This window comes from Saccoglossus kowalevskii, chromosome 14 (genome assembly GCF_978046115.1).
Source record: "Saccoglossus kowalevskii chromosome 14, keSacKowa6.1, whole genome shotgun sequence".
In the NCBI taxonomy this organism is placed as follows: Eukaryota; Metazoa; Hemichordata; class Enteropneusta; family Harrimaniidae; genus Saccoglossus; species Saccoglossus kowalevskii.
The window spans coordinates 6702682-6726989 of record NC_140654.1 but is presented as its reverse complement, the minus strand read 5'-3'; the positions used below and the strand labels follow the sequence as shown (position 1 = coordinate 6726989).

Genomic DNA, 24308 nt, shown 5'->3' with positions numbered 1-24308 from the left:
CTGAACTGAAAAGTAATAAGTGTTGTATTTACCCCCAAATAACGACATTGTGGCAGTTTGTATGATGTAACACTATAATCTAAACATAGGGAGCGTAATAATGGCACGGCTTTGTATATACTTACCTTGGTCGCTTTTGAACATTCCTTCCCACAACACATCAAATCTCTTCTCATTGCACATCTGAAACGAGCTTTTCAAGACTATTATAAAGATAATTAGTGTCTGCGGCAGACGACTCTAAATAGTCGGTTTTCGTCTGCTGATGCACACGCAACGTCCCGAATATGGCGTCAGAAGTCAATAACAACGCAGCAATAGGATGCAAAAGTCCGATAACTCATTGGTAGGCCAATATCAACTTTTCCCGGAAAAGATTAATATTTATCGGCTATCATGTGATCTTGTCACGTGTCACAATTGTGTTATTCATTGGTAATATTAAAGGGCGGTGGTTGTCGCGCTGTGCAGGTGCTGCTTTGTGTTGATGAACGCATTGATTTTTCCACAGTCCAATGCGTTCTTCTGATGGAAATCACAACCTGGGCACGAGTTTAACTAATCACCGCCGGTGACTCCTTCGATACCTTCCTATCATCTAAAAAATACTGTATCAAAACTTGGTATCGTCTCCGTTTGTACTTGTTGATCTGCGCAACAGTCAAAGTTGCCATCTTTGTTTATATGAGAACCCATATATCTCGCGCATGCGTGGCGCGACGACTACCGTCCTTTAAACAGCATACCTTTTGTTTATTGTATTACAGCAAGAGACCAGTAATAATTGGCTGGTGAAAACATCAAGCATAAATAACCTGGGTGCAAGCTACGAAAAGATACCTAAAAGTCCCGATGGATTGACGCCCGAGTTGTTATCAACACGATTACGAAGCAACAGTTACAAGTGTGCCTCAGCGATCTCTATTCAACACAAGCCGGAAGTACCAGTCGCCGATTCGTTGTTCGCTGAGGGCGTTATACTGAAAAACAGGGCGTTAAGAATAGACAAATTATCTCGTATAATTTTCCCCACTAGTTTTCTTATATTTAATTGTCTGTACTGGCCGTTGTATATGATGAACTGAAATTTAACCTGGCTGTGACGTCATAAAGGTACTATAATACTCAAATTCTACAAAGATACTGATTCAATGAAAAAGCTTCCTTGTCCCATTATTCTCGCCAAGGATGATTCATAAAAGAAGAGACATTAGCTTGAAGTAATATAACCAAACTGTATCGAAGTTGAACCCTATGTCTATGCGGTAAATTCGAGCTAACATCGGTGGGGAGAGGGGGATGTTAACATTAATCGTGAAGTTTCGTCATTACACTAAACGAAACCCCACGTGACGTTGAATACAATAAGGAGTGAGCATTACTCAGAATACGAAATTCTTGAACCGAACCTGTGAGGGCGCCTCGTTACATTGTTGGAATCATACAGATTTGAACTTTCGGCATGTGAAAGATATTCCTGGACACGTGCGTTTAAAAAGATATGCTGCTATTTTATTTCTCTGTGGGTTAAACGAGTCGCTATTCAAGTCTCAGAAAGTGGTTACTCCTACGTTCGCATGGAGTCGTCAGCTTCTCTGAACACGTGGAACATTTAGTTGCTGAGTTGATTTGTCTCTTTAATTTGGTCTAAATCCTAAAGCTGTAAAATATGTATATATTAATATTCTTATTGAGAAGTATTTGGAATACTACTAATTTGAGGATTATTGTATTTAGCGAAATAATCAGATTTCTGTCCGACCAAATCGGTGATGTTCGCTTAAAGCAAACATTGTGCTGTTTTTTTGTTGGGCGTAATTTAAATACAAAGTCCAGTATTATAATACCATGAACAAACATACGTCTTATTCACTACCAAGTCAGCTAGCTACACACATAGATCTCCATGCTGTACACAACCCCCCAAATAACTCACTGAACAAACCAACACCATTCTGCACCCATGCAGTGAGAAAACATAATTTCAAATTTTGTTCTATTTTAGGGGTAACTCGCTGTTTTATTTGATTTTTTGCCCGTACGTGTATAAAATCTTGTGTTCTCTGGTGAAAAGCCCGTTTGTTTTGGGGAATTGTGCACTAATCGAAGGTTCAGTAGTGACTTTTGTTCATGGTAATTTTAGTAGTATAATGCTGGGCATTGCCTTTAAAGTTGGAATTAAAGCGGGAGGGTCGTCACCTGCGCATGCGCGGGAATTGAGTCCCAAGCGACGTTAACAACACACGCTAAAACGCAAAGGATCATGGGTAGACGCTTGTTTGTAAACAGTGACACGCTATGGTCATCTGTCGCATGCGCAGGTGACGAGTCCCCCGATTTAAACGTAAGCATAATTACAAACACTAATGCTAAGATGCAAACAAAAGATATTTGCAAATAAGTCATCTACGGGTTTCAAATGTCCACAGATTTGTCAGAATTCAATTCAAATATATATTTGGAAAACTGTATTAGTAATAATGGCTGAACAATGTACGAACTGGGGTGAACAAAATGGCGGATCGTGTGACCTACTCGGACAAACATATCACATCACTAAGTGTTGCTAGCGCGTGGCCTGTTCAGGATATTTTTGTCGAATAAAGACGTGGTATTCAATATATGGACAATTGAATGCAAGAGGGTGGGCAGGATGCCACAGACATTGGTAATTTTACAATGACTGAACATTTTCCGCTGCGAATGTCGTGTAAACACAATCATTCAGTGCAGAATAACATCCTGCGCATCACATCTATTTGTTTTGATTTAAAATGAAAATACAGACAAATATAAGATATTTCCATCACAAAATACCATTCGTTGCATATAACGGGTATTATTGACTATAACGTGTGTGCGTGTAGTACTTAGTTTCCGTGAAATCATACTCCCTCTATATGAACTAGTAACACCGAACACAAATATGTATAAACTAGTTTCATTGGCGAAATGTGTAAACGTACCTTTGCTTCATGGGCATACTGCAGTGCTGTTTCATGGGTAAGTGACAATAAGATTATCTATTTTCGAAAACCAGAAGACTTGAATGATTTGATAGGATTATATTTTCCAGGATGGCAACACGACGGAGTTCCATGTGCTATACAATTATTACATGCCACACAACGCCCAGTACCCTTTAAAGATGCTTGCGTGAACACAGAACAAGAAGCCGAAAATAAAATTTACGTCCAAGTACGATATACTTTCATAGAGCCGACAGTCTTCTTAGTGTCAGAGATCTGTGGCATGGGTAATGGCTCTCGAGTGCCAAGAAGGTCCAGATATAGACGCATCTAACTGGAATCTGTCATATGATCACCATGACTACGGAACATTGTTCGACCCGAGTTATGTGTCTACTGAGCATTTCACTGAACATACATTCATATATTGTGGAGAAAGTCACTTTAAATGTACAATACTGGTAAAGTCAGTCATGTGTTTAGGTTTTACACTACAATTGGAATTGTTACTTGGATCATACATCCGGTTGTCATCTCTTTCGTTTGGAAAACAGGTTGTTACAAGGGATGCCATGGCTGCATTCCAAACTGATTTATTATACCAGCGTAAAAAACCTTATATTTGCGAATGAAATCGAATTGCAATGGAAACCAATCGATTTTGCTAACGCGTACAGTTAAAGGGAGTAATCTTCAGTTGCTAGGCTAGCTAGTTCTTGCAAATGAACTTTTACAATATTGCTAATGCCAGTGTGGAATATTTTTTGAACTTTTAACTGCTGTGATGATATTATTTACTTGAATTGAAAAGAAAATCAAATAGTTAATTATATTTATTTAAATTTGTGAAACGCGAATCATTGGCCTTATGTTTCGAAAGTTTATTTCATACAATTAATATTCATGGCATCAAAATAAAGTGAAATAAATCTCATCGTTTCAGAGTTTCTTTTTCCACCTGTAGATAATAAATCATTATTCAGATATTTTTGGTCAACGTGAATCGCTATATTAAAAGATATAGTTAGAAACGGCGGCCGGATTAGTCACATTTTGTTATGAAAACGTGTATGGAAAGACGTGAACAGCGCCCCGTAATTAAAATAATTGTGTTGAATGTTTTCGTCGAATGGGGGCGCTAACTAAAACTATGCAATGCTGCCAATCAAAGATCGTACATTCATCTGAAACATTTTTTAAGAAGGGCGCATGCTTATTACTACGTTATCAGTGAATAAGCTACGATGTTCATGATTTTGATTTTAGTGAACCCACTGCAGCTTTGATACAGCTATGTTATTTAATTCACTTGTTGACAGGGTTTATTTTCTTCAGATTTTAAAAATAAGAGAAAATGTTTCAATTCATCGAATTTGCTGGTTATTCATTGGTAAATCTCAATCATTAACACTGAACACGTTTAGAATGTTATATCATTAATCATGCCGTGACGCCATCATTCAATCTATAATCCGGGTAGTTGTCACGGTGTCAATAACCTTGCTACTGCGTATGAACGCCACGTTGATCTGTATCAAACTGAGCTACCAGGGCACAGTGTTCGCGGACACGGGAAACAACCGACGGCACGCTGACGATTCAAATTTAACAACATACCCACAACATGGAGTGGATGAAGTATATTACAAGTATATAAAATCGGGACTTAATGTACAAATGCAATGATTAAATACTGGAATAGATACAGCCAAGATCACTGGGAAATGAACTACAGGCGAGGGAAAGTGTACTTAAGTCAAATAATCGCCGATGATGATGAAACCACTTAGAGGACAAGTAGAGGACAAATACAACAGCATATAGTTGCGCCCTCTGGCGACAAAACGCTTCAGTGACGTAAATAATGAACATCCTCGTTCAACGTTTGATCTGTCGACGTCCGTTAATACAAAAATGGTGTTGTCATAGAAACAGCTATGTTCTAAATATCCAGTGACCACACAGCCAAACAGAGTTGTAGATTTAAATGACGTCGATATACGTAATTTTGATGTCACAGATGCGCTTTGTCACAAGAGGGCGCGGTACATTGGGAAGGTATATTGGAATAATAATATTGGAATACATCATGTTGAACATCGTAAATTAATGTGTATATGTATGTTGGCTGTGAATAAGATACTTAACACTCGGTAAAATCATTGAAGAATTATAAAGTTAACATCAAATGCTGAAGACACGAATAGAATACGGCGAATGAGAAATGAAACGAAGCTTTCTGGGGATGTCCGTATTTTGGTCATCTAATTAGAAATGGCTTCTACTAATGTACTGCCACAAACGATACAACAGATTACCGACATAATTACGGATTAGATTAGAGTAATATTTAAAGTGCATCAGATAAGGAATGGAGTGACAGTACTCCTAAACTGCGTGTCAAAAATGGTACGTTGTGGAGAGTATGTTTAGCAGTCATTACAACCACGGCGCTGACAAGGGAGATGACAAGGTGACGAGCTGACAACAAGACAATAACATTGTCAGTATTTCTCCCGGAAACCTTCAAGTGAATTATGACGTAATTAATTCAATGCGTAGGAAGTGATGTCGTCTGCAAGTACTTAGTCAGACGGATAAATTATTCAATAAAGAAATAGGCACAATGGGAAATTTGCGGGTTTCACTTTCACGTGATGAGTATGCCCGAGTACATTTAGTTCTCCCTAGTTGCGCTATAGCAGCAAAATAGTAACCAAATAACAAACTATCACACCACGACTGGTACTACTCGTCGAATTATTTGTACATGAATCTGGAGACCGCGTGCGTCGAACAGAACATCCGAAAACAACAGAAAAAGAAAAAACGATACCTTTCAGATATACAGACAAAGTGGGTCAGTGTAAAATAATGATTTTTTTTATTTCAAAATCATCATAGAATACGTTTTTGTTTTATAATTACATATTAGATTATGTACAAGTAGAAACCTTAACAAGAAAAGAGATCACGTGACATCATATGAACACGTCTGTACACCGCAATATGACATCAAACACCTAAAAGTAGATTAAAAAAACAAGTAATGGGCACGATTACATTTCCAGGGAGGTAAAATAACCCGATGATTTGAGAAATAGTCAAACATTACTAAATTGAAATGTGTTGCTCAGTCTTCGGCGATTTGTTCGTAATAACTTTGAAAGAATGGCGTCACGATTCAGATGACATCATCTTTGCAAAACTAAATGGCGGCTAAATTGTGTCATACTAAAATGTAAATAGTTAGGTATAGAAATACAAGTGATTATTTTCAGAAAATACACATAGATAGATTTTAAACAGAGTGGCGATATCACAAATACGAATATTTCAGAAATAAAATCTGCGTGTGAACCCCAAGACCGTTCGTGGTAATTTGTTCATTTGGGAGCAAATCATCAGGACGTTAAAAAAAATATATCGCCTTATACATGTCTTACCTAAAATAGTCCGTCTACCTTTAGGAACCCAGACAATATTATTATATAACGTGGCCAATGTATGTAAAAAATACCGTTTCAGCTCATATACAATATATTCAATTAAAATTAGCTATCACTTGATGTGTACAGATCATTTGAATATTTACAATTCGTTACGTCCATCAAATGAAGAAAAAAATAATTACTTCATTACAGTATAACTATATTAACCTAAATAACGGCATGAAATGATATTATTAGAAATCTGTGATCACTAGTCTGATCATAAAGAGCCACGTTCGTCGTGCAGTGCGCGTACGATTTCGCGTGAACAAACAATGTATTTTACTTGCGGTGTATACGTCACGGTGCGTGGCGCGTGGACTGTGGCGCTTCTATCAAATTAGAAAACAAATTAATTAACATGAACAAATTGTAACATTTATGATAATTTATGAACGGATATTAGCCAGCATAATTCAGAGACTATGGCAAAAGATTGTAACAAGAACAGGTACTTGTTTTCTCTTAGCTCCATGTGTCGAACTTTTGACACTGATAACGACTTCCGTTTTTGACATTGTGAAATTCTTTTGTTTTTATGAAGAACAATATTGCCTTTATTTTTACCAAGTTATTGTTCATGCATGAGTTCTTTGAATCATACTTCAAGACAAATAAAAGGCAAAAATATAGAGAATATGGAAAATCCTTTTTCTGTAATAGGTAATTATAAATCTTCTCCCATAAAATGAAAGAATTTCACAATGTCGAAAACGGATAGTGTTTTTTTTTATTGTGATACGTAATAAGTAGCCTGTCGCTGACAACATATCGTTAGATATTCAACAACCACCTTCAACAATATGAAAATGTTTTATGTATGTAACATTTAGGATTATCGTTAAACATGTTATAAATAATGATGTTTGCTTTGAGTGCCATACATATTAGGCAGGAACTCAAACTGATGAAAAGAAACAACCACGCATGCGTGTTAAAAAAATCATTTGATTTGCAGGAAAACAGATAACACGTGATAGATAGACCACCATATTCGCATACATTCGGAATGTATTTGTAGTGTAAGTTATTTAACAATAACCAAATAACCAACCTTCGTCATTGTAATACAATGTAATTATTGGGTTGACTGCGACCTCACAATTCGACCAGAGATACAATTCTATGTGATTGGCCGATATAACCAGTCACGTGTTACGAAATTTGTATGTAGTGACACGTGGCACAGTCGTCCATGAATTGTACTTTCATGGACACCAAATACTAGTAAGCGATAAGATAGGAAGCTGTAAATATGCTCTAGTATTTAGCCATTTGAACGCCTTTATTTTCCTAACATATAATGGGTGCAACATTTTGCAATGTTTTATCCATTTTTCTATCATTTCTTTTTTAATCTGGATTAACATAATTTTCCGTTGGCTGTAGATCCAAATATGGCTAATATTATGACAAGTGACAAAATTTTACGTTCGAATGGTTTTTAAACTTTGGCATTGTTAGTGAGGTAGAATAAGGTGCTCGGCTGATACCACCACATGTGTTGAAGCAACGTTAACGCCATCGTGACGATGAACACAAAGAAACTATAGCTAAACGTGACGTACGTGGCGTTACTCGGCGTGGCTGCAGTGCATTGTGGGATGCGTGCAAGTTATTGCTATATATGGAAATAACACGCTCTTGACATTCACAACAAAATTCGTACACTCAAGTTGAAAAATTGTACAGTCCAATTAAATTCTCAGTTAACCAACGAGAATTCGAAAGAACGACTCACACTACTCTAGTATACTAGTCAGACATTGTTATTATCATCCTAAAGTCGTAACAACTGTAGTTGGCGTCAACAAATGAGGCTGACGTCATAACCACTGAGGCTGAATAATTATAAATCCAAGTATATACCAATATTTACAATCGTGCGGTGAGTATAACATATGACAAGATCAATAAAGGTTAATAATAAAAATGAGAAAATCATAACAATAATTCATTATGATGGCTCCATATCCGAGGTCAAGCACAATGAATTCCGGGATAGGTCGTTTCTATATATAGTCTTTCTTCGAATTGAATGAAACGTGTCTGAAGTCATCATATAACCTTCAATTTGGTTTTATGATACGAACTGACAACTAGTTTCAGATGTACAGTGGCTTACACAGATCTAATTGAAATCTCCGTGACATATCATGTACGCGTTTTCTTGTCTTTCTTTGTTGCACGTGGTATTATTATTATATCACGATGACGTATACAGTACGTCACGTGAACTCAAATTACGTGACGAAACCGAAAGTCAGCTAATTAAAACACCTTTTTAAATTATCCTTCATATACATATTCATATATATTACATTACCATATCCATTTATCAAAAATTACCGGAAGCTGTTATGTTCTTGAGTGTGTCCGTATCAGCTGATTAAATATATATATACATATATGGCCACCTCCCGGCAATACTTGTTAATGCAATTTACCATCGTAAACTATCAATAGCAAGTGACAAGGGCCACTAATTAAATGCGTAGTAGTGATGCGCAGACAGGCCGTTACGAATTTTACATTTTGCACTACTGATTAGCTAGATAACGTTTGTATTTCAGATATAGCCATGATTTTCGATTTTGTTATTTTTCGACACCTTAATTGCATTTTAGTTTTCGGGAAAGCGAGACTTATTGTTCTAATTCCGATCGCGGATTAATATAGTGAAGCGAAATAAGAAAACATATCTGATTTTAATGAGCTTGACTTGGAACTATAATCTTGCTACTTGTGTTGTTCGAAATCAATCCAGACGTCCCGCTAAGTAACCGACCATTAACATTTTATTTAGTAATTATGGTAGTAAATCCCTCCCCGTCGACTTCCGTAACTCATTGTTATGCTTCTATACAATCATCTTAGCTTCTTGAACTAGATAATACTAACAAAGAACTCGGCAAGCACTATCACCCATGGGCAGACTCAGCTACTCCGTTGCCATAGCAATGCTGTGATAAACGAACTTCAAACTTACGCGGAGATAGTTATTAATAAAATTGAAAAGTAATATCTAAAGTCGCCAAGATGTCAAAGATGATATAGCTGGAAGATAACATGGAGAGCTTTTAATCTTGTTGCTTAGCAAAACGACAGGTGAAATATACTTTTTTTATATATAGCCAGTAGCACCTGTGATATAATCCAAAGAAATTTGATAAACATCTTGTAAGTATAAAAGACGCCCCGTTAAAAGTCGGGAGATGTTTTCACAAAGTTAATCGTAAATTTGTTCGAATAAAATGTACACATATTGCGCCCAAGTGAAGTGACACGCTATAGACTTGGGTTGTAAAATATATTAAACAAAAAATCACCTCATATAAATATTCACCATGGATTCTGACCCATGAAAAGAAGCAAACTTATTGTCATGGAAATAAATGACAGTCAAGTAAAACTTAAAGCTCATCACCACCAAAGACAGCAACAAATCCTGAAGGTTTTCAGGATAGTTGCAAAAATTGTAGAATAAAAAACTATGTAATTCAAAATCACTTTTTTTGGGGGATAATATGACGAATTCTTACTACAATAATTTAGCTTTTTCTATGAAAAGTGCCACACTCAAAAACAAGAGTTTGGAAAAAAATGATACTGTGCTGTAGAAAAATATTCGTCATAATTGTGTTTGTTTTTTCTATTTAAAAAAATTGTGTTTCGTTTTAAGTGAGAATCAATGACACACGTCATTGTTTTTTCTGATAGTCTGATAGTGTATTTACATGTAAGCGTGAGTGGCGCCCTCGTCGGCCGAACGGCACCAGATCCTTGGGCATCGCGGAGGGCGCAACTCACGCGACCTTGTCAGGCTAATAGTGTATTGTATACATAAAACACGACATTTAATATTAATGCTGATATTTGAGAATATGTTTGATGACAATTTTGTTTGAAAGTGCATCTTGATATAAGCATTAGGTTACTTATTGCAAAACAAATTGGCTGCAAACTGTTATCATAAATTAAACCCGTGTTTGGCTGCAATGAACAGCACTCGTGTGATAAACATGAGTTTTTAATTACCCGTACGTATAATCGGTCAGGGACGCATGCGCGTTTGAGTTTTTCAGTTTACTGCTACGTTTGCAGAGTTTTATTTATGACATTATATTCATACCGTAATATTTTTTATCAAGATGCACTATCGAAAACAATCATTATACATTCTCAAAGTAATCCCTTTTTAAAACATACGCCATGTGCTCCCAAATAAAGGCGGGACCGTGACGTACGCGCACTATGCTTTTTCTGCTGTCGGTAACTGAAAAAATGCAGCAATTTTACAATCTTCACTCAGCCTCGCCTCGCTTAGGACTCGCCATCTCTGATTCACGACATTGAAGCAAAATATTCGGTTGAAAACTAGGAAGTAGAAGTTCCCGCTAACAAGAACAACCTGAGCGGAGTCCCAGTGATCGGTTATGGTGGTCGTGCCAGATATCCCAGAGTTCATCAGTTTCGTGCAGTAGCTGTCAGCAATCATTACGAGTTCCTTTGTATCGCGAAAGTCAAAGCGATGTATTGTTAAATAATGCGAGGCAGGGTTGACGCCGACGACGTACAAGTGTTTGCCGTCAGTCGTAAGTTTCGATTTCAACATATCGTTGATGAACGTCGGTTCACTCACTTCGATCTCGGACCAACTTTCCGATTCCTCGTCGGTGCACAGAGGGCGTACTTCAACGATGTATCCAATTCCAAATGGCGTCTTATCCAAGGAGGCATAATATAAGATAAAAACTGTGTCATCGAAAAGGCAGGTTTCTATCGCATCAAACTTGAGTGGTTTAAGGGAGTAATTTGACTGTTTATGAAAAGTAGAGAAGAGTTCTTTCTTCAGCTCCGACGGGCGACACGCCTTCACAATTCTTATCCTGCCATCCGTGGTTTCTGTAAGTGAAAGTATGGAATTTTCGTAGCCTGAGGGCACCGCTTTGGCGGGCAATTTGGCCCAAGCAGCAACGTTTATGTTCAGAAGAACGGGCGCTATCCGCCTAGAGAAAAGAAATCGTTTATCGCCAATGATACACACTAAGTGGTTCTGGGTAACAACTCTGTAGTGCGTTCCAGGTTCTTGCATTTCTTTTGGCAGAACGTGCACCACTCGCAGCATGTCCGACTCGTCGTCATATAGACACAAAATAGCTTTATCGTCTGCTTGCCGCTTATTGGTTACTATAAGTCCCAGCTTTGTCCTGAGTGGAGTCAGCACTTGTCGTTCGTCGTCTCCGCGGGAAATCGAAACATCTCTCAAAAGCAGATTCGGATCCCGTGGGATGTGCGCATGCGTCGGTGACGTATCTGAATTTTGAGAACCATCAAGCTCTTTGCTGTGTTTTCGCGGCACCACACTCTCGCGTCGGCGGTAGCGCACGCATTCAAAATCAAAATCCACCCCAAGATATTCCTTTGTATCCAAAAGGTCCTCGAACTCCTCGTGGTCGGCAGGTTGACGGAAAATCTTCTCACAATAGATGTAATCAAGGACAGTCTCGAAGGCGTAGGCAGTTGGAGGAGCCGCGGTGAATTCAATCATTCGGCCACGTTTCAACTGCAGGCGTTCCTTCCATTTTCCGTCTTTCGAGATAATAGCTTTGAAATACCGACTCCTCTGCGTGAGCACAGCGGAGTGCACGAGATAGTAGTTCGCTTCAACTCGTACGCAGATATCTGGATGTCGATTGGAGTTCCCCCATTTATAAGCTAATATTTTTCCAAAGTTATTTTTTTCGTAGTTTGCCCACCACGGGTATTTTTCCATTGGCTGGTCGAACAACTCAGGCGTGACGGGAATAGATAAAAAATCTGCCGCGTCGAGCACTTCACTCGCCACCCTGATTGGTACTTTTAGTTTTCCAGAATACAGATAGTCTAATAAAAGAGTGAACGCCCGTACGCTCACTGGCGTGTTGCTGGATTCTTGGAAATCGTACAAATCGCTTCTACCGAGACTTGGACATCCTTGAAAATTTCCATCAGCGAGAATCGCCTTGAAGTAACCGCACTTAACACCTATAATGTCCCTATGAACGTAAAAATCGGTGTTCCTCAGTCGCACACAAAAGTCTTGGCGAGTGTTTTTAGCGTTGATGTAGAACCGAGCGTTGTACCTGCCGTCATCTTCATCTCCCTCTGTGGATGCTGTTGAAGGTCGCTTCGTCGGCAACGAAAGCGATTCACTCCGGATAACAGGTTCGCTGGGTGGTGATACAGTTGGAGAGGGCGCTCCGTCCATGAAAGGCAGCGTAGACGTCTCTAAGTCTTGAGCCGGGGATTTCACCATCGAATGGTTAGCATTGGCATCACTCTCATCTCCCTTCATGGTAGTGCAGTCTAGGGTTACCGCACTCATTGTGTACTTTTCCCCCTCTGATTGAGTCCTAATGAAATCAAGTGAAAAAAAAGATAGCTCATCAGTCGATCATCGAGAAGAGAATAGATTCATTGGACCCAAGAGGACATTGATCAAACTCATGAATCATAAAATATTAGTTCATTTATAAGTGCACGATAAACCTAGCAATGCATCGACATCACAGGAACATAGCAGAAGTTCAATTCCAGTGTTTTGCGAAAAAATCCACACAAATACAAGTCAAAAGTGCGAAATGAAACACTTATAATTGTCTTCGTACTCGTTTTCGAAATTTTATTATGTGAATCAATTAGAAAAGCGTTCACAACGGGATAATTCATTGCCATTTATTTTTAGCAATTAATTAGCATCTGATTGGTATTTGCTGTATGGTAATTTTTGTTTTCAATTTCAATATAACCGGGACACAATACATAATGCAGTATGCATGTCAACAATAAATTCACACTACCTATTAATTAATACAATGCAGTTTAAAAAAAAAAACATATACTGCATATCTAACATGTATACTTGCAAATATTTATAACAATGAATTACAATTGTCTCGAAGCTTTTAAATTAGACGAATGAATTGAAACATCGTAAATTGAATGGACACGCTGCATTTGCGTTTTAATTTGATTTGTCCATCGTATTTGAGAAGACGGCGTCAATAATTATTTAGCCATTGTGACATATCCACTTTCAATAAATATGTAATCGTCGTATGATATATTAGAAATTTAAATCGCAAAAAAGGAGAAAATTAAGATTTGTCGTACAAAAATGACTTGTTGGTGTTTACACGCGTTCTCAACTACAGATGTAGATTCGCTAATGGGGTACGATTGCTGCAGGAGTGGCGCGGGTGTGACTCGGTATTACTGGTCGAAGTACGTCATCATTTTCTCTCAACATTCGTACAGAGGCTATGTGCTGCATTTCGTGCATAATGTGTCGTTTGCGCCATTTTCTTTTAAATGAACTTGCGTGTAAATTTATTAGTCTAATTTTATTTTGGTATCTGCCAAACTTGAAAATGATTGATGTCGGTCGTCTAATCAGAAAAAAGCTCCTTCTTTTTTTTCTTTTCATTCAATAGAAGTTGATAAAAGTACGCGCAAGTGAACGGGCAATCGGAAGCACTGCGCCTTGATATCATAGACGACATCTTTATGTCGACGGTTTTCCCCGATATCCAATCACATCAAAATCAGTCGTGATATGGAAACGTTAAATCCAAACGAACGATTATGTACAAATTTGACCACGGAGCGTTGAATATACAACAACAGCATACGAAAACCTTATAGAAATCACAATCCAGGAACATACATCATACCCTATATCTACAGAAAGAATGATGCATGCCGGACTTCAGGTATTTCCGAAAGAGTTAACACACATTAATCCACAGTATGAATCCTATATCTTACATATATTTAGTCATAATTAGGAAGTCGTGTTTTTAGGATATCTCGTGTATCCCAACTGTGAGAATAAGAATTCGCTAGCTGCTTATTTACGAGTTACGCTTGATGTCAAGCTGATTAAACACGTGACTGCAGTTCACTCGCTGTATATTAGACTCCAACACAATGAGTTACAATCATCAGTCCCAAAAGAACGGTAATATAAAAAAGAAAGTGTGATTATTTTGTGAATTTCAGAATTTTGACAGCTTCTAACGAGGTTTTATGCGTTTCTAAGCAAAACTTATGGGCCAATATAAGCACAATTTAATGGTTATTTTGAATGAAATTGCACTGAACTATCGGAATTTCGATGTTTCATATTAATTTCATTTGAGCACTAACTACACAAGACGGATGTGGTTTATTTACATAATCATTACAGACGGCTACAGGGTTACAATTTAGTTAAACGGAGTTCATATCAGTTGAATCAACCAATGAAGGGAAAGACAAAAACTGGGTGTATTTATAACAGACAGTCAGTTCTTATGAAGCCGTTGACGCATTCTATGACGAAACTACATAGCAATTTGAATGCAAGAATGTCATCGCACTTACATCAATGAGTTATATGAGCAATTAAGCAGTCATCGTTGTCCAAATGATTAATGGCGAATATAAGACATCACTGCATTATAGCGAGCGCAGCGAAAACGATTACCTAATCATTGAACAACATTCATTCTGAAGATGTTTAATCATGAGTGAGCTGCTTTGCCTCGCATAATTTGTGAAATAACAAACAAAATGGCGGCGCCCATTGACCGGAAGTAGACCATTTTCAAACTCAAACGACAAACGAACACACGCTAAAAACGCAAAGGCTCATAGGTATACACAACAAATTATGGTTGTTTTACTCATTTGTGTTGGTGCTCATACTAGTAATATTATGTATTAATGATGGAAATTTACAAGCTCAAATCTGGCCGGTAATGTGAGGGCGCTTACACTGATGACAAGTCTGTTGGGATTTCGCGGTCATATGACTTTCGCGTTCACCCCTGTTTACGCGATTTATATTTATTTTTCAGGAATTGTTCACCGGAATCACAACAGACTGCAAAAGTCTAGTGTAGCCCCTTATTTATTTTGTGGGGAAATTTACGAGGTTCACCATTTACGTCAAGGATTCCGTATAAACCATTTAGCCAATTGTGCTTACTTTCTTACAAATTTACCTGCCGCCCCCCAAAAGAACTCACACACGCGAAGTATTAGTCCATCAAAATACGCACTGAGCGCGCGTCAACTGGCGAACAAGGGTGGTACATAGGTTTGGATTCGCCATACGGGGGCGCTATTCAAACTGCCTTTTTAAATTTTGCGACACGCCAGATTAATGGTCTCCACGGCTGACAAATACATGCGACATTGAGCCATGGCTTAAACATGACCTTAGATCAATAGCACCCAGACACTGACAACTAAACGAAGTCTGAACCAATCGATACAGTGACATGGATAGGATTATTTTCCCTGCAATGTACTGGTGCTCTTAAAATCAAGCAAGTGTAAATTGCCATGACAACGAGGCATCACAGTATACCCGTAGAGCAAATCTGAACCCTGTGGGATTGGAAAACAAGATTAGAGATTGATACCTCGTTTAAAATTGCTTCATTGCAAGGCTAATTAGCATATTGTTAAACATTCATTGTAGTTACACATATTCCATGTATTCTATGTATCGGTGGGTGGTAATCTTAACTGCTTTGTCAGCTTCTGAGAGTTTAGCTCGCATTCAAATTACTGTAATGAGGTTTCCGTTTTCGCAATGTGCAGAAGAACTTGCTACATTGACAGACAGTTAAAAAGGAACAGATAAATACATTCGCATCCAAATATGACTTGCATTGACTTTGCGGCTGCGCAGAATACCGTGACACGTGCTACTTTCCCGTGAAGTGATTGGCCCATTGCGGGTTTGTGTGTTCGTCCGGAGTGCATCATGCGTCAGGTTTAAACAAGTTCGGGTTTAGCTATGTGGTCGAAATAAATGCGCACTACTCGCTGAATTCATCATGGCTGTGATATTTTTATGAAATGGCATTGATGCCCCGTGCTGTTTCATAGATAGAGGTGAAAATGATGAGTCGGAACATATCTATCCGGCAAACGATGCATTATGATTTGTATGTCTTTTGTATATATGATAATAGTAATAACGAAAACAATAATAGACAATATATGGAATATCATTAATTTATTCCCATTATAACAGTTTGATTGAATTTCTATGAATTGTTGTAAATTCAAGCTTAAACCCCGGGTCTTCGCTGTCAACTACGTCTTGCAAATAAATGATACCTCTATGGTCGCCCACCAATTTCAACTGGATCACGTGGCGTTAATAATAACGTTAATAATAATAAGGTATCAAAATCCAAAAATCGGATGAGAGCTGAACAGAGTGGCCATTATGAGCCACCAGAGACAACCCATTTCATCATACCATCTGTGGATGTCGCCAAAAAATAAATAATTTAATATGTCTTTGTTTGTACGCATTAAAACACATACTCTTTCATTTTGATGGATGTCCATAGGTAACCATATAAGAAGTTGAAAATAATAGTCTGGGTATTTCTTCCGGTGTCGCGAGATGAGATCTCGTATCTATCGTCACGTGACAACACGCGGTTAGCCACATAATAAAGGCCGGGTATGCTTATTGCGTCGTTATACCAGTCGCTGTGTGGAACAGAATCACATGTCAATATTGCTAATACGTTTTAAAAATTTCGACATGGTGGCGGAGTACGGTTGGATGACGAGAGCATGGTTGCCATGAGCTCCATGGTCACACGAGATCTCGCATTAAATTGAAGACGGTTCACAGTCTTGAATATCCCTGACAAAGACTTTATTAATATTTGTCACAAGCATGATGTAACTTGTAACAACCGTTGCCAGGGACAGTCATTCGATATAATGGATGTGGATTAGGATTGTCCATACGTCACATGATCATGTGGAATCCGTGCAATACATATTTAACATATTAGCCGGGGCCATCGGTGGGTCATAACGACATCGTACGTAACCCACATTACCATAATAGTTTACCATATGAGGGGAATGCACGTCACAAAGTGTTTTTTTAGAAGAATAATTTTATCCAGTGCGATGGAACTGTAAAAAGTTAAAAAATGTTTCTGTTCAATTTGTTTGTGCCCGAATAAAGTTGGCATAATTTAGTTAAATAATAAAAGAGTTGACAAATAAAACATGCATTTTTATATCATTCTACACATAGTAAATGTCCGTTTGATTTAGTGGGCAAAATGTTAGTGACTAACAGTGCGCTCGAGGATTTTAATTTGCATGTCAAGAGCGATAATGCTAGGTAATACGGGGTTACTGCAATGTATACCGCTGCGCGTTTCCATGTCCTCGTTATAACCGTATTAATACACACAATCTCGACCCAAACGTTGGCTGGATAACGTGCGTATCCTGCAAATATCGTGTCATCGTTCTTTATTTAGAATTTGAATTTTCTAAAGGTAGGACGCTGATTCCAAGGTCGATAAACGGAAATTACGATGTGATATAATTAACAGGTTATGCAACCAGTACGACAGTGGGTACCAGTGATTGAAATGAGGGAGTGGTGATCGAAATTAATCATTTCTGTTTTTAACGATTAATAAATAAATGGGAAACATTTCTGGATTAATCCGCCTTTTTTTTGTTGGATGACTAAATTAAAATTTCACACTGTCTGTGAACCTGGATCTTTGAGATCGTGCCAGGTTTTGATTTCAAAGTCATTATTAATGATATTAATTCCGTTGAATAAACAGCACGACATTTAGCAAACACGGGCGGCGTACTGAACTTCCGTGTATGAATTCAGAAGCACGAGATCGACGACTGCCTCGTTTGCCAAGCTGCACTGATACCAGTATGCCACTAAAACAGCAGTTCCTTCTGTGGGTTTGGTTCCAAGCCACAACGAGCTATAGAATGTCTTTGCCGATTAAAGTCTTTATTTAGACTATCAATGACATCTGTACAATCACCTAAAATCCGCATGTCGACGGAACACAAAACAAATCATAAAACCGCTGACAGTTGTTTTTTATCCTAGCAGTGTCACAAAGTGTATTTTGTTTTGAATAAAATAACGTTCTACTATGCCTCTTTAAATATGCAGGCAATATGAACGTGCTACGTGTCTGTAGGTCAGACATTCGCTTATATTGATTAGTGAATAGAAATATTACGCATGACCAAATAATATATATTATACTATTCAAAAAAAAAATTATAATTCATTCGTGAATTTTCGAATATTTAGAGATTGACTGAATTGGCGGGTTATGGAAGTCTGCCAATGTGGGAATTCACATCGTGTCGATGAATGCTGGGCGACGTGACATTCCAAAACCAATGTAATTCCAATTTTTTTTCTCTACAATACCGACAGAAGCTTAAACGTGCTTTTAACCGAGTCACGGCTGTATTATTATATTATATCCCGAATGCACACATATGTATTTGCGATCACGCTAACTGGAATATTCATCAGATACGAATACGAAATTGGCCTCGAATTTATGCCATCAAAATAAACGATCACACAGGATATATTTATCATAAATTTGAATAATAATACGAAAAAGATCTGAATAATATATATAACGGAACCAAGAGATACAGTGACAGTATTATACGGTAGGCGTGCTAACAACATTAATATATTTCAACATATTTGTTTTATTTCACCTACACTATATAAAGGTAAATACACTATAATAAACTTAACTTAAAAACAGCGCGCGATTAATGAAATGTACATTGTTCCTATCGGTTACAGATATATCACAAGGAAAACGTAAAATGAGGTCATAATTGCGCTTGTTATTGAAGATAACAAGTGAACCAAAAAAAGAAAAATTATATATATATATATAAACGAGCAAAAAATATATGTACATTGAAACCTATTATTATGTGATTAACAATATTGATAAATGGCGTGTTTGTCGAAAACAGCACTGGGAATCGCCGTATTTAGTTACAAAATGGTGCACCGCACATGTTTCTCCGCATTTCGAACGTCACACATGGAATAAAATTAACGTTACTGAGGACAATAATGCTTGAACGGCGTGCAAAACGTCCATCGATTGTCCGAGCATGATTATCATTACAAACGAACAGTACATATCGTAAGCATGACAGAACACGGCACACGTAATCGCCGCACATAATGGCGAATATGGTCCACCGAGAAAATCAATAAGCGACGGTCATACGATGTAAACACTGGCGCAACAGGCGAGTCATCACGGGGAATGAAAATGTAAAATTTACAACGATTTTTTTACACATATATATGGAAAACTGGGGAAAAATGTATCTCGAATAAGGCAAATTCAAGAATTATTAGGCATATACAACAATTAGACAACCGATAGTCGACAAATAAGTATTTAAAGGTGAGAACATGTTATTGCGCGCAACAACAACATCATCGATAGTAGTCGATGTCTCCACTCAGACAGACAGCTAAAAAAATGTTAGTGCTCGAGTACCAATATACAGCGCAATCCACGTTCATGCACAGATATAACAGGAAGACATCCTGCTTTTCATAAAACAAATCACATCAGAAATCGTCAAAATTGCGCGAGTAATCGCCACTGACCTCACATATAATATTCCCAGGTTTGTTTTCCAACCTGATATTCGTAGGTTTTTAAAATGCCTCCATTACTGTCAGTGCCACGTCATGATGGATCGGCGAATATGAGTAGAGCTGTTGCCTGTTCGCTTGTCACTACCGCACTGAATGGATGAGGGTCACGCGTAAACGCAGCCTATTGTGATGCGTCAATTTTAGCGTGCAATTTACACTGCGCGCAGCAAATCATACCCAGACATTCGCTCTATGAATTTAGGGCAAATCAAGACCAATATTATGTGTATTTTATATTCTCCCTCGGAATTCGACTCGATGGCCGTGGCTTACTTGACCCGATGCGCTGATATATACTCGTGATGGCACACACATTTATAATGGAACAGATGGTCGGAATGTCCGTATTCATACTCAGTACTCGATCGCCTGTATACAGTATTTCATTTTAATTAGTAGGGAAAGTATAGGCGTGCTTTTGCAGACTGGCATTATGTCAATGAATCAACATGATCCATGACTGAATATATGCGATATTCCGAAATGCATCATCAACCAGCCACATCACTGAGGAACCAGTTTTCGGGATGACTCCGCCAAGTGTACGCGTTACGCAATGACTAAATCGCCATAGTAACAGGCATGTCGCCATTGATCATAGCTATCGATAATCAGTAGCTGGTATTCACCATATGAGCGGAATATTTCAAGGAGAGGGCACCTTGTATGACGTCACAACATGCCCGGTAAAGCCTTACCTTTGGGTTCTCTGGTTGCTAATTTTGCAGTTCACTCAATTGTCCCTACATCACACATCAAATATTTGATTCGGCGATATCCGTAACCGCAGTGAACTCAGATTAAATCATCAATGTAGCCACGCCCGCCATGCTAGCATTAAATATATATATAGCGAAACCGTCTTTCAGCTGCTACACAGTGATGGGGAGTAACATTTAGAACAGCCGACATATATTGGCTGTTCCATCTGTCACGTAAACCCGCATGCCTCTAGAATATCGAATAGACACGATCTGAGTCAGACAACAACACAGGCGGGTTTGTTATTCTGAAGTACAAACTCACGAAAAATGCAATTTAAAGCGGGGGAAACAGTATGACGTTAGCCAATCATGACAACGTACGCTGGTATATTTTCAAGTGTTTCTATAATTGACCGAAGACAGAAATGATTAATGTCAATAATGCAATTTATTAATTTTAACAAGACACGTGCTACCCGTGACAGTTTTAGTCGGCGGTTAATGATACTCTCATCCGATGAAATCTTACTGATGTCATAGCAACTGGCGGAATAAAAGAGACTATGCGTCGGGCGTTACGATCCATGCGGCCATACCTCATCAGCCATGACAGTTGAACCAATGTCGAGCGAACCGTGACTGACTACTCCGCCCCTATCATCTATACTTTAAAACACAATATAGCGCATTGCGCGAGTAACGTTCCTGACTTTATTTATTCGCTAGCAAATGTTATATGATATACGATGGACAACAAACTAGGCTGAAGTTATAAACCCCCAAACAGGTGTCACCGTATATGTGCATCGTTTTCATTCATATAGCGCAAGTAGCAGTATAATTAATTCAGCCTTCTTCTTGGACACTTTTGTTTTGTTTTGCAACTGATTTACACACGATCGTAAATACAACATGAGGTCGACTACGATGAATACAAATATATAATTACGTTTTTACTATTTTTTCCACAAACCTGTACTCGACTGTTTTTATAATTTCTTATGAAGTGCACACAAACCAGAGCGTTGTGCATTTTGCGTCACTGTACTATTTGACGTCACTATATACACGTGCTTTATGTATGCAAAAAAACATTTTTATAGCCAATAACATCCTTCAAATTTGAATGAAAGTTATATAATTATTTGTCAAATGATGACACACACGTTGAAAGGCCCAGCAGTATAGTGAATGGTTGGCATTAGCCAGTCGTTCGGACAACAGATAAAGTGGCGTGGCTGTTGTTATTAAAGGGCGGTGGTCGGCGCGCTGCGCGTCTTCGAATTTCATGTTAATAAACAATGTATTCTTTACACGCGTTGTGTACGCAAAAATTGAGCTGACGAATTTTTGATAAGTGTAGCGCGAATCTTCACGGGACAGGTACGAGCTAATAGATGACGCGCGCATCGGGCTCCATTTTTCTCCACGTCACAATAGATATGACTTATGTAGGTGTAGTACGCATGCGCAATCACTAAAAAACACGTGTTTTTTGTTCGTATGTATATGAAGCAATGAAAGACGGTAATGTACGCTATCAACACATTCATCCATATGTAGTTTTTTCGTTGAATGATATCAATAGCAACAAGGTATTGTTCATGGTATAATACTCCAGCTTACTGCCTCACAGACTGCTACGTGCAGTTCATCGAGTAGGCAAACAACCACCTGTTAATGCTAAGCCAAACAGGGAACATAAATAAATCATCTGTTGGAGTCGGAACTATGTCACTTGGCGGTTGCGTTTGCCTTCACTATCCGCTTGGGTATTTTGTGAGCGTACGTTGCGGCTGATTATTAACATTCCCGAGGCATCGCACGTGAAAGCATTAATCTCGAATGATGGCCACGTGATACATTGTGAAATAAATTTAGATTTACAAAAAAATCTTTTTTATTTGCGCGACCTAGGCAGAATATTATTTACATTGGCATAATGAAACACAGGCTTGCACCAGGATGATGTTTAACATTTGAAAATACAGTAACACAACACCGAGCTAAGTCATGAAATAAACATGAATATGCACAGCTTCTATGACAAACTCTCGTTTGATAAAGTTCCGAGAATTGGGCTTTATTATACAAGAGCATGGGCTGCACTGCGTCTAGGAGCGTACTCAGAAGTTAAGCCAGTAGCAACGTATATAAATACAACGTTTATAAACACACTCGTAATTTTTATTCATTATTATAAGGTTTGATTTTCTTATCAATACGTTATCACATCATCAGTCTAGGTAGCTACAGTGTTTGTGAACATGCTGTGTGTGACTATTTGTCGCCTGTACGTGTTCTGAAACACCACCTTTTAATGCACATTAACAGTAGTTTGCCGCGTTGTCTGTTTGTTGAATATTTGATTACTCGTCTGCAGTTAACCAAAGAGCCTTCACGCAATACAAAACACGACCAACAAACGGGAAATTCAATTATAAGATGTCCCAGTGGCAGAATGAGTGCCAGTCATATGGTTCACACCGTTTTCATAGTTCTTATCGTGTTTTTTGTTGTCAATGCCATTACTATAAGATGGATAAATATTTTCATGCCGTGAGAAATCGTGTTGAAAGGCCTCAACGTCACCACAACGAACGAAAACTTTTTTCTTCAATTTGACCTACTAAATTGATATATCGTTAACGTCACATGCGGAGAGGGATGCGCTCAATCTTTTTGAAACATCAATGCTTAGTTGCATGCCCCGAGGGCTATGCATTAAATACGTTGAGATTTGAAGGTGGGCATATGTTATAGAGTACTGTTCATGTGTTATAATAGTGTGTTCAAACATGGACGTCACGGTCCATGGTTCAAATCATACGATCTTTACTAGAGTTAGGTGTAACGTTGTGAGAAATCACTCACCATTCTGTAAATTATAACAAATTTGTCGTGTTTTAGTGATATATTCTTTTTTGTACCTTGTATTATTTTAACTGCACCGTGACCATATTCAATGCGAACATTTAGGAATTCCCCGTCGTTAATTGGTTTAATGTGAAATCTCGCGGGATTCTCGTGTTTCAGCAAAACGCCAGATTTTGCAATCAGTATTTGTTGGAATTTAAATGGCCGAAAAGTAGTGAATCCACGAAATTATAATCATGAGTGGCCAGTCATAGAACACGGGGCGACGCAATAATATGTGCTGAAATTTGAAGAGCGTGGATCAGAGAACAAAACAACTATGATACATTAACTATTATATTCAGATGTTAAACCTACAGTGTTTACCAAAACAAATAATAAATAGGTAACTGAACTTTCATTTATTTGATTTCCCATCATGAATAGTGCATTTTAAATCATTATTAACAGAATAATTGACATTAACGCAGCGAATACAGCATGTGCATGTGCATGCTTGGTCAACGCATGTTCTATACGGCTATGAGTGAGTAACATAGTCATTACGGCCAGGATTGAAAGAGTATAGTGATCGTCGCGCTGCGATCTGTTCTTTATGGAGATGTATAAAACGTGTGTAAACATACATTATCTGTTTACATGAAATTCGAATACGCGTTGCGCGCCGACCACCACCCTTTAATACTTTAACAAGCAGCCTGTCGGGTGA

At 38.1% G+C, this 24308-nt stretch overlaps 2 protein-coding genes across 3 annotated transcripts in view; one reads left to right on the top strand and one right to left on the bottom strand.

The window, feature by feature from the left end:
• The window catches only part of LOC100371015 (glycine receptor subunit alpha-3-like), a 48751-nt gene extending 47621 nt beyond the window's left edge, over positions 1 to 1130 (top strand). Inside the window, exon 9 of the mRNA XM_078011911.2 lies at positions 768 to 1130. Within this exon, the coding sequence (XP_077868037.1) occupies positions 768 to 1085 (318 nt within the window). The 3' untranslated portion in view covers positions 1086 to 1130. The remainder of the gene's footprint in view (positions 1 to 767) is intronic.
• A 4700-nt stretch (positions 1131 to 5830) lies between these two features.
• The window catches only part of LOC144357882 (uncharacterized), a 69773-nt gene continuing 51295 nt past the window's right edge, over positions 5831 to 24308 (bottom strand). The window contains exons 1-2 of one of the 2 annotated variants that reach the window (XM_078011912.2): positions 19968 to 20103; positions 5831 to 12855 (exon numbers count right to left, since the gene is read on the bottom strand). In XM_078011912.2, the coding sequence (XP_077868038.1) occupies positions 10713 to 12827 (2115 nt within the window). In that variant the 5' untranslated portion in view covers positions 12828 to 12855; positions 19968 to 20103 and the 3' untranslated portion in view covers positions 5831 to 10712. Of the gene's footprint in view, positions 12856 to 19967; positions 20104 to 24308 lie in introns of those variants that run through there. The other variant, XM_085507843.1, reaches the window with a different exon arrangement.